This window comes from Buteo buteo, chromosome 5 (assembly GCF_964188355.1).
Source record: "Buteo buteo chromosome 5, bButBut1.hap1.1, whole genome shotgun sequence".
NCBI classification, from domain to species: domain Eukaryota; kingdom Metazoa; phylum Chordata; class Aves; order Accipitriformes; family Accipitridae; genus Buteo; species Buteo buteo.
Window position 1 is genome coordinate 44,984,320 of NC_134175.1, and position 12,351 is coordinate 44,996,670.

The window sequence follows — 12,351 nt, forward strand, 5'->3', positions numbered from 1 at the left end:
GTGCTAGCCTTCTGCTTCAAGATGCAAAGAGATTTTAAGATACCAGTATTCATTCATTTGATTCTACTTTTATTTTCAATCTGCTGGGGAGGAAGAATGAATCTGAAAAATCTAGAGTGAAACCATAACATTTGAACAACATTTTCAAGAATTTTTTTCCTTGGGGATTTACACATTGCTTTCTCATTCCACTTCTTTGTGCCTTCTGACATTTAAAGGAAAATTTTAATGCTGTTTAAGAGAGTTAAGATGCTAATTTTGATGGCAAGGATCTCTTTCAGATTTTATACTATCACTTAAATTAATGAAGGGTTAGGAAGCAGCAGGAGATTTTATTGTGTCTTTCAGTAGTGGTCCATCAACTGAAAGAGAATACTTCAAAAAGCGCAAAATCATTCATTTCACTAACACAATCAGTAAGCATTCCAGCTGACATAAATAATTGCAAGGCATAACTCACTATTAAATTATTCCTGCACTAAATTAGGGTACCTCAATTTGTGTAGAGAGCTACATCAGCTTAAAATTGGTTGCAATGGTTGTAAATCAGTGCCCACTGTTAACATCCTGATTATTTTGGGAACAATTACCAAAAAATCTTTTGGGTTTTGTGGGAACTGCAAAACCAGCAACTACATTCAGAGTACTTTTTTTAACTAGAGGTAGTAGCTTTATGGTTGCCAATCCTTTCCATGTCTTTCCCCATACGAAAATGCTGTGAGTGGAGAGAGGATGTTTCACTTCCCTGGCCCTTAGACTGCAGCCAGATCTGGACTGTGGTAACTCTTTTATTGTTATTATTACTTATATTATATAATAATTTAGGGTTAGAAGATCATTAGCACTGAAGCCACAATGGGAACTGAATCAATACAACTGCAATTCAACAAACTGGAATATGCGTATGGGAAGGGATGAAAATTTTCTTGCCCTTAAACAAAAGTTTCATGGCCTCTCAAAGAGAGGACAGGTAATTAGGAGCTCAGCTTAAGGTATTAACTTTAGCAGGAGATTCACCTCTTGCAGCCAGACCTCATTTCTTAAGCTCCAGAGTCAAAGGGACTGTTAAATTAGCTCAGTGGTTCTGAAGCAGTTTCTCCTGAAAACCACAGCACCGCCCTCCTTGGTCTACGTGATCTGGTGACATCGCATCTCACCTTCTGTCACCTCACTGCCTGCGTCAGCCATGATGAGAAACAAAACTTCCTGGAACCTACAGGATTTGAACAGAGTATTTCTCTCTAAATGAGGGAACACCCTGATTACATGTTCTGTGCATTTGTAATACACTCGTATATTCTGCAATCTCATTTCAAAAAACTGAAAGCAACAAGCTGGCACACAGTAAGGAAAGGCTGGGAGCGAATGCAGTAACAGCCTCAGGAACAGGGCAGTGTTCAGCCCCTTTAACCATAGCATAAGACTCTTAATTTTGTATATTTCAAGTAAATTGGAGCTTCTCAGGACATCAGACATGAGCAAATACCAGATCCCTGTGATTTTTAAGAGGAGCATCAATCCAATACAGCTGTATTTTATTTTATCATCATTATGTTCTGCCATGGGGACACAGATCAAGTGCACTCCAGTCAAAGGTAAGTGTTGTGTTGATGTAAAAAGGCAACGATTAGCCTGAGAGACAGTCAGGTTAAATTAGACACGAATTTCAAAACAATGAAATTATATACCTTGATTTAAAGCTGTCAGGTGGCATCAGTTCCAGTGTATGTGCTGGTCCATACAGATTAACTACAAACAGCTTTATTGCTGGGTTTGTTTGACCTGCCTTTGAAAAAAAAAATTAAAAAATAGGAGCTTTAGAGGCACTGAATCAGTGACAGCTAGACTCACTCATTAACATAATTCAGTATCTTTATAATAACGAGAAGTTATTAAAATTTTAAAATCTTAAATTTTAAAAATGAATTTCACAGCCATATGAATTACACAGATAAAAATATGAAGTATTAATTGAGTAATTCCCTCACTGCCCTTTACTGACGGCAGACCTTCCCATGCTGAGCGAGTGACCAACGCTAGAAGTGGCTTGGCCCAGTTCAGTAAAGTCAGCTGCAAAAACAGTCAGGTTCCTAAACCAGCAGTTAAATCCAGCCTCCAGCAAAGTCTTTTCCAGACACTATTGTTCCTTCTTCCAAAAATCTGCACTACCTGTATCTGGGATAGCATTCCTCCTCTTCTTCCTCTCCCTTCTCTTTCTTTACCATTTTCCCCTACTCTTCCTTCCCTGGTTTGCCGAGGTGGAAATCTCTATTTTTGGCCCTGTTCCGGACCCAGCTGCTTTGGCAGGGCAGCTCTAAGCAAAACAAAATGCTTCCTGCTGCTAAAGGGGAATAAAATGGCAGTTTGATACATATCCACCGGGAAGAGTCTGATAAATCCTGAGGATCTATAGAGAGGCAGGACTCGTCCTTCTCCCAGTAACACGGTTTGTTACTAAAGGATGTTCCCGAGATGAAAAGAAAGGACTGGCGATAGAAAGCAAGGCTCTGCAGAGCTGCAAGGAGATGCTACTAGTCCCGTGTCCCTGTCCTAGACATATTATATTCAAGCTTCTTTTTCATGTAAGTCACAGGAGTTGTGCAACACTATACAGACTCCTTGGGATACGGAGGATGAAAAGCGTGTCTCTGAATGGGGCTGACTCCTGTCAAATATTGTACAGACAAGGCAGAATCACTGATTCTCCAGATTTAATCATAATAAACTACAAAGTTGTATATCTGGCTCTTCACTGGTATATTTAGAAATACAGAATAGCTTGGCTGAAATACACCCACAAGTTCCCTTCTGTATTGGTTTTATGTGGCAAGGTTTTGGTAGCGGGGGGGGTTACAGGGGTGGCTTCTGTAAGAAGCTGCTGGAAGCTTCCCCTGTGTTCGAGAGAGAGCGAGCCCACACCAGCCGGCTCTAAGACGGACCCGCCGCCGGCCAAGGCCGAGCCAATCGGTGATAGTGGTAACGCCTCTGTGATAACATCTTTAAGAAGGAAAAAAGTTGGGAGAGTGAGAAACAGCCGCCAGAGAGAGGAGTGAGAACATGTAAGAGAAACAAGCCTGCGGACACCAAGGTCAGTGAAGAAGGAGGGGAGGAGATGCTCCAGGCGCCGGAGCGAAGATTCCCCTGCAGCCCGTGGTGAAGACCCTGGTGAGGCAGGCTGTCCCCCTGCAGTCCAGGGAGGTCCACGGGGGAGCAGATATCCACCTGCAGCCCGGGGAGGACCCCACGCCAGAGCAGGTGGGTTCCCGAAGGAGGCTGTGACCCCGTGGGAACCCCATGCTGGAGCAGGTTCCTGGCAGGACCTGCGGATCTGCGGAGAGAGGAGCCCGTGGAGCAGGTTTTCTGGCAGGACTTGTGACCCCGTGGGGGACCCGCGCTGGAGCAGTGTGCTCCTGAAGGACTGCACACCGTGGAAAGGACCCACGCTGGAGCAGTTTGTGAAGAACTGCAGCCCGTGGGAATGGCCCACGTTGGAGACGTTCGTGGAGGACTGACCCCGTGGGTGGGACCCCACGCTGGAGCAGGGGAAGAGTGTGATGAGCCCTCACCCTGAGGAGGTGAAGCGGCAGAAAATAACGTGTGATGACCGTAAACCCCATCCCTGTCCCCCTTGTGCCGCTGGGGGGGCTTGGTGGAGAAATCCGAGAGTGAAGTTGTGCCCAGGAAGAAGGGAGGGGTGGTGGGAAGGTGTTCTGAGATTTCGTTTTATTTCTCATTACCTTACTCTGGCTGATTTGTAATAAATTGAGCTAATTTTCCCTAAGCTGAGTCTGTTTTGCCCGTGACGGTAATTAGTGAATGATCTCTCCTGTCCTTATCTCGACCCGCAAGCTTTTTGTTATATTTTTCTCTCCCCTGTCCAGCTGAGGATGGGGGAGTGATAGAACGGCTCTGGTGGGCACCTGGCGTCTAGCCAGGGTCAACCCATCACACCTTCAGAAATTTGACTTATCTCAAAATACAGTCTGAATGCCGTATCCACTCATTTCTGAGTGGTATGGGGGACAAGAAAGTGGTATTTGTGTATTTTTACTGGTGCTAAAAAAAAAGTTTTGAAAATGGATTTAACTAGACTCCTGGAATTATATTTTTCTTTTCCCCTGTAAAAACTTTTCCATTTGCCTCAAAAGAAATGTGGTCTTTCAAAGGCATGAACACAGCTGATGCAAATGCAAAACTGTGGAAGAAAACCCCTGAGAGATCAAGTCCTTAGGACACAACTGCCACCTCCTTATAACCTTTGAACCTTACATTGACTGCATAGTGATATCCAAGCACTCTCAATGGGAGGGCTGCCATGAGTAATTACTCTCCATTCCGCCAGCTCCGCCATGGCCAGCCCCGCTCTGGCCGCGGCCGAGGGCTCAGCGGCATGGCACTGCTCTCCGTTCGGGGCCATACCGCCCCAAAACACTGTCTCGGCTACAAAGAGCTACCCTCTCTGCTAACGGTGTGCCCTGCTCCGCTGCGTGGACAGGTCTGAGCTGCGGCTCTACAGCGGCGGCTTCCAGCTCGGTACAAGGTACGTCGCTGGGGCTGGGGAGGTGCAGTGGTCAGCGGGGCGAACACCGAGCCCCCCGCAGCCTGCAGCGGACTCGGGCGGCTGAAGGTGGTTTTTCTACCTGAGTAGAAAACTCTCGCATCCGCATCTCTCCCTCCACGGTGACTAGCCTCAACGCCTCTACCACTCAGCGTCTCCTCGTGACACTTAAGTGGCATAAATTTTGTATAATACCCAAAACATTTGTTCAGTAGTGCAAGAACTCTTTACATTGAAAACCTAATTTGTTCTTAATGTATTTAACAAAATTTAACAAACTCCCTTTTTCATGTTTTTTTTGGAAGAATACGGTCTGTGTATGACCTACACTGATGTCCATGTTCCAGAATTCACAAACACATATAGGTTTAATTTTATTTTTTAATCATAGATATAATTTTCTCCAATGGTTTCGTTCTACAATAAAGACCAACCCTTTTTTTTCATCTCTGTTGCTATACCACAAGCTTCATTACCAATTAATGATGTTTAACGGATAGCTAAATTAGCATTAAATGGAGACATTAAATAAAGATAATGTTTCTTCATTAATGAGATAACCAAAGTAGTATTGTGTATCACTTTTATGTTGAATCGCTAATGAAAGGGAATTACTCATTTCTTGTTTACAAAGCTGACTGTAAAAAATATACCTTAATTTTTTTCTTTGCTCTGTCACTCAAGGCCTTTTGCCAACGCAAGTATGTAAACTACCTCTGAAAACACTTCATTCTTTTAGAGTATTATTTCATAGCACAAATACATTATATTTATATTATGCATATTATTGTTTCATAGTACCTGGTACAGTCTAACTGTCTGCCTACCAAGAATAAAGGGTCACCACCAAAAAACAGTAGCAGAAATAGGGTAACAGTAATATTTTCTAAAGCCCTCAATGAACTTCCGTTGAAATGCCGAAGGAGTTCCACACACACGGACCTAAATATCCCATCAGAAGGGAACTCAGACACTCTGAAATTGCACATGAGGGATGGATAAACTAGTAAGTTGGAAGATAATACCAGTGCTGGAGCTTAGCACAAAAATGACGGCTAGGGAGGCACCTCATCAGGAAATCCCCAGAAAGTAGGGAGCGATTTCAGACATTATCCCTGTCTGGGCTGTTCTTTCACTTTCCAACACAAATCTAAAACCCCTTCTCTAAATCTTCTCAAACGCGGTGATAGCTCTATTTTTTATATTATTTTTTTTTCTCATTTTGATGTCCAGGAAAAGATTTTACTGTGGCTTATCTTATTCAAGGCCAGTCTGTCCCATTTATTAATAACAGCATCATTTACTGAGATCGATATAACTGCAGTGGAACATGCCCTGTGCTCTGCACACAGCGTGTATGACTCCAGTGCAGTTGTGACAGTATCTTTTTTTCTGTGCAGTCCTTCAAACATATTACCCTTCTCTCAGAAGTGGTGGATTGATTTTACCAAGCCATGTATCAATGATGAAATCACTACAAATTAGTTTGTCTGCTGGTCTCTCACTCGATAGTTTCTTTCCAGCAAAAGGTGTTACAGTCCACTGAAAAAAAATGTTATTAATAAGCACAATGAACAAAATTAGTCTCTGTTACTTTCCAGAAACACCTTCCATATGGTTGAATACTATCACTGAACGAGGAAGAGGAGGTGGGGGCTGCACTCACACTCATCTTACCTTAGGATATGGATACTGCTTTCCTTTCGGATATAGACCTCCAGTAAACCGGGGAATAACCATGTTCGGTACCAGAGAGTCATTTATGGTCAGGAATGCCAGTCTTTCACCATCTGGAGACCACCAGTGGGCAACGTGAGAATGAAGAAGTTCCTCTGCAAAACCAGATTTCCTTAGGGTCCATAAAAATAACTGTCACATAGTTTCCAGCTCATTCACTTGGCACTGATTTGTTCTTTCTCTGCCTACTTGAAATGTGTCTGTTGTAATTTCAGTAATTTCACGTTATTCTGGGTTGAATGTTTGGATAACAAGGCATATTGAAAGACCAAACTTTAACCATTTTTCTCAAATGAATACTTTCACTGATGTCATTAAATCATCTAAATGTGAAAGATGATTGTAACTGCCACACGTTTAGTTCTAGAGTATTCCATTAGATGTGTTTAATTAATTTTTAAACGATTTGGACTATTTTAATAGACAGGTTTTTTAGGATTGTCAATCTTTTTTCTTTTCTTTTAATATAAAACTTCAGTATACCTGATTTCTTTGAGCTGTGGCACCTGGTAACATGTAGATCCTCACACAGTAATATTATGTAATCATTTTTGGAGTGCAATATTTTGAGTTTCTTGTCTCAGTCTAATGGTCAGCTTTAATTCATAGAAAGTTCAGTTTTCTGCAGTGTAATTTTTGGAAAATCCAAACAAAATTTTTTCTTTTTATCCAAATTTTATTTGACTTCCAAATAGAAGTAATTCTCCAAAATGTCATGCAATGTTTTCTTACATTTATTGTCATTGTACTTCATATTTGAAGGAAACAGAACAGAAGCAGCCATAGAAGCAGCACTCAAACTCCTGGAACCCCAGTAAAGCAGCTCCTGACCAGTTCCAAATTCACCCTGTACAGGTCTTCCGTCTTCCACTTGTGAAAAGACTTAGATTTTTTTCATTACGGATTTGATATATTGACTTGGTTTGGTGAGAATTTTGTATTTAAGTTTGAAGAATTTGGCTGGAAAACTAATTGAGAACAGTATACTACCGGGAACAAAGGCCTGACTGCATACCTAATTTAAAAGCTTACCTACAAAACTACTTAAATTATCAATGGACACTCTCCAAGATGCTAAACAGATTCTGAAAGTTTTGAGGTGGCTTAATGGGTTTAATTATCTAAGGTTAGGTGCAATGAAGCTGGGACCTATATTCAAAGACATATATTCTGGGTCATGCTTCTCTCCCTGGCTGGATAACTAAAAACTTCTACACAGAACAGCCAAGAATGAATGCTGAATATCAGATAGCAAAAATCACAATTGTGTTTGTTTTAAAATATTACTGTTTGCATTCAAACAAGGTTATTCACACAAAGAAAACTATTCCCGAATGCTTCATAAGGTAAAATGCTAATAACAAACTCATGCAAATGATAAAAGAAAACAAATGAGGTCGAAAGGAGGAACAGTTCTCAATTCAACTGAAAATCTCTTAACTTCATCTGGACAATATTGAGCCTGTTCAGCTTCTGATGCTATTAAAAACACTACTGAAAGTAGAGGACTGCTCTAAGTTAAACAATGGTTAATGGGAAAGACGCAACATATTAATTCATGCCAACAGACACAGACTGTGGTCCTCCACCGTGTAGGCAGAATTCCCTTTTACCCTGACTTTAATTATGTATATTGTGGAGAAAAGCCCACTGCCTGCCTGCATCCCTGGGAACCCAAAGAGTTCTCTATAAGTCAGGAAATGCAACGGCTATTTGGGCCAGGGATTAAAAACTTGGAAAAGAATGGGTAAAATCACTTAAGGAAGGATTTAGGACATGCATCAGGAAGAAGGCTTTGGGATGCATATCGCCTCCCACACCATTTCAGACCATTCACCACATCCCAGACTAGACACCTTTTGCTTTTCCTTCTCATGACAGAGGTATGTGTATAGCTGTAGAGACAGGGAATAAGAAGAACAAACTGGGGTGGTAACTGATGTGGAGGTATAAGATATTTGGATGAATACGCCTGGCCTCCTTTTCAAAAAAGGAGAAGCAGACTCATGGCCTTTTTGAAAATCAGCCAGGTATGAGACTTACGTATCCATGCATTCACAGGCAAAAATCACCCACAGCACATATGAAGAGGTCTGTGTTTTGTTGTCAGCTAAACAAGTCCTGTGAAGTTTTAAATCCTTTCAGTCCTTAAATATTACTTAATAAAAGGTGCCTGTAGGAATGATGGGCACACACAGAGAAGCACAACCTTGGACAAGCATCATTGCCATTACTGTGCTAGCTGCTCTTGTTCTTTCCAAGTTACCCCATTTTCTTTTTCTGTTCATTATGAAATATTTGCAGTTTAAAGTATAAGTCATTTGTTTTATCAACAGCTTTGTTGATCTTTAAAAGAAATGAAGTTACAAAAAATCCACATCAGCCTCTTTCAGATACTGTTTCTGAGATACATAGGTGAGCTGAAATATAAAATAAATAAAGAATATTGGCATGTTTCAAATAAAAGAGATTATTTTTTATTCTCTTTAGTTCTTAAATGTAGGTCTCATGAATGCAGAGGTCCAAATCATATAAAAAATCCCACATTTCTTCCATTAAAATGTCTTAAACTTCTATCTGTATAATTCTTAGACTGGGTATACTCCATCCCTTCCAGACAGCTCAAATAAAATGCCTGGCAAATACCAGAACTGATCCGTTGCATTAGGCAACCTTTTGGGGTCCCTTCCAGCCTGAATTATCCTATGATATCCTTACGATCCTTTGCAGACTAGGAAGGAATGTTTTTTAAAGAATCTCATATTACATTTTGTTCCGTGGAGTTGAGTTGTATGATGATCCTTCATTACATGTCATTCACTGTAGCTCCATGCTGCACCCAGCTGTACCCCAAAGAGAAAAGAAACACAGGCTACTCTCTTCTGAATGGGTGTCCTCAAAATGCTTGCAGAATTGGAGCCAGAATTGCCTTGCTGCATCCATGACTCTGACTCTTAGTAACTTCACTTTGGTTTAGCAAAAACTTGATATACTATATCAACTTTAATGAGCTATATATGCTTAAATTCTTCTATTTGCATGCAGTCACGTTCGACTTGAAGAATATGAAGCACATCTAAAACTATAGTCCATTCCAAAGATGTTCTTTGTCCTTAAGTTTTGAAATATGCTGCCACATTAAAACATTTCAAAACATTAATAGACACCTTGGAAGTGGTAACTATCAGACACAGGCATTTATATGGCTAAGGGATGCAAACTACCATCCTAATTTCAGAGTTTACGTGGGCAGAGATTTTAAAAAATCCCAATGTGAGCTATCTGCTCATAACTATTGAAATGCCAAGAGGTATGGATAGACCATTTCTAAGGACCACACTGAAGTTCCTTGCTGTATGGCTTAACAGCATTCCTAAAAAACATTCTGCCTTGAAAACTCTACATACAACAAATTACACACTTCACTTAACTGAATATTTAACACTGAGCTATTTAACTATAACATTCATGAGTGCCGTAGAAAGAATAACTGAAATGTGTATTAATTTTAAGCTCTTGTACCAAGCTGGATAATCTGCCCCCCCCCCCTTTTTTTTTTTTTATTATTATTATGTTAAAAGCATTTTGGGTGTAGAGAGAAACATTCTGTGGTACTACACAGAAGGCAGCTTCAGAAGCCAGAGGATATCACAGGCTGAGCTGTCCTCCACTCCATTTTGGCACTGCTTTCCAGCAACAGCAAGTTTTCCAGGAGTCTAGTCCAGGCTGATTTAAGCAAAAATAGCAGCCGCTGTTGAGGTTACAGTATGACACTTTTAGATCTACTCAAAACACTCCAACTGGATTCAAGCACGTTCTTAAAGTCAAGCACAATGTTACTGCCTGGCTTTAGGGGCTGGAGTCTCTCGTGAGTCATGCTAACACACAACACACCAACCACTGTTGAGGCTGAAGGAGAGACACTGATTACAAAAAAAGTGAGGCACCAGGCAGTATCATCTTTGATCACCTTGCACTATGTATCCAATAGTAAAAAGGAAAACACAGCTAATTCTGCTTCTGCGCTATGATTCTTCCGTGTCTTCCTCTATGAGGATGTTTTAACTGTAAATAGATTGGCACTGTTGTTCACACAAGCAACAAATTGAGTCCTTTCCCTCTTCACTTGCATTGTAAACCCGGAATAGCTCCAAAGGTATGAATGGAGCTATTCTACATAAGCAAAACATACAAGGTGTTTAGTTTTATTTGATTAGCTCTATTTGAAATGCCAGCCCCACTGAAGTTGGCAGTAAAATCCCACATCAAGATTTCAGTACTGTGGCATTTTTTTACATGCTACCTAGTGTTCATAATATGTTTGATACATTCTGGTTGAAAAGAAATTCCTCTTTCTCAGAAAATATTGTTATATGCAAATCAGCAGTCAATACAAAGTATGAATAGATACAAAGGCAATCTTGCAAGAAAATGAGAAGGCAAAGAAGCAAAAACAACCTTAGATAGCACTTTCTGAAATGAATAGATTCGTGCTGTTGGGTCTGTACAAGAACCTCTCATCTGTTTTAATAAACAGATATATTTGTCCAGCTTACCTTCATACAACCAGTCTGCAATTCCATTAAAAATAATTCCTTCTTTTCCCGAAGATGTCAGGCGCAATGAGCTACTCTTTACATCAGGCTGATAGTAGATGTTATTTTCAAAAATATAAATCTGGATGAGGTAAGAGGGATGGAGAGAAAAAAGAACATTTTGGTAGACATAAATGGATGTTCAGCAATGAATGCATAATTTCCTCAGGCTCATAACAGTCTACAGAATAATTCAGCATGAGTTTTCACCAACATTGGCTTCGTATTTCCTTTTATTATCAATTTTGACAAACTAAGCAAACTTTTAATACTTATGCCAAGCCAAATTCTTCCTTTGAAATTGTCTCCCCAGTTGAAATGTTTCTATTCACTTTAAGAAAGACTATTACATTCCTCAGAATCATACAGGAGACAAGTTTTATAACAGTTGAATAGATGAAGAAATTTTCCATTAATTCCATTCTATCTAATAAAATCATCTGTTTTTCTAGCTGTGAAATTAGACACACTTCTGCAAGTACATACAGCACAGTCCATACATCATAAATGTAAGTTACAGCTTTATATCATGGTGTGAGAACATACTGGAAAAGCAAAAATAAATAGCAGACTGCCGTTAACTTTTCTCTGCTTGCTGACACTCTTTCTGACTCTGACACACAAACATTTTACCTCAAGTGTGCTATATAAATGCCCTTTATTTTCAAGTCTAGGCTCCTCCTCCTTTTCCTTGTGAGTAACAGACTAGACAGACAGTCCTTTCCTCCTTCACTGCCACCTCTCAGCCTTGTCTGCTTTTCTTTCACTGTTCACTGTGTTGCAAAGGAGTTCAAGTTCGCTCACTTTGTGAGACTGAGCTCCAGGCTCCATGACATAGTGCAATAAAAGAAAGATAAAGGCCAAAAAAAAAAAGAAAAAAAAGAGGAAAAAAAAATAATAAAGGACTTTGGAGGAATATGGGGATGGCAAAAAGGGCAGGAGACAAATACAGTGATGATGAGGAAGGTTTATAACAAGGCAGTTCTTATGTACTCTGATGTATGCCACAACAGGCTATATGTCTGCGTTTCTTCTATCAGCCCGGAGACCTTCGAGCACTTCACTGCAACACAATTTAGATTACTGTTGTCCCAAACTTCTTCACTGGCCCTATCCTTCCCAGTCCGGGTTAGTAAGAAACAAATATCTGAGATACTAACAAGCCAAAAGCTACAGACTGGTATAAAAAGCAGAACCACAGCTACTAGCATTTCCTGTAATAATGTTCCTAATCCTTTTTGTCCGTACTCCTGCATTCCTCATTTTCCTGAGTTGTCAATGCCCGTGACTAGACTCGTACTTCAGCTATAATCATCTCAGAGTAGTAGCTTTTTTCTTCACTTTTTTGTTAAATTACAATGGCCACATATGTGCTTGCACAGCTTAACAATAGAATCAAACTAATATCAATATTATGCACCATCTTGATTCACACACTAAGAAAACGAAGCTAACAGCACT

The 12,351-nt window shown here is 40.3% G+C and overlaps 1 protein-coding gene across 1 annotated transcript in view; it reads right to left on the reverse strand.

The window, feature by feature from the left end:
• DPP10 (dipeptidyl peptidase like 10) overlaps window positions 1–12,351 on the reverse strand; it is a 295,187-nt gene that overhangs the window by 45,865 nt on the left and 236,971 nt on the right. Inside the window, exons 8-10 of the mRNA XM_075029375.1 lie at window positions 10,852–10,972; window positions 6,236–6,390; window positions 1,689–1,786 (exon numbers count right to left, since the gene is read on the reverse strand). Coding sequence (XP_074885476.1) covers window positions 1,689–1,786; window positions 6,236–6,390; window positions 10,852–10,972 — 374 coding nt within the window. The remainder of the gene's footprint in view (window positions 1–1,688; window positions 1,787–6,235; window positions 6,391–10,851; window positions 10,973–12,351) is intronic.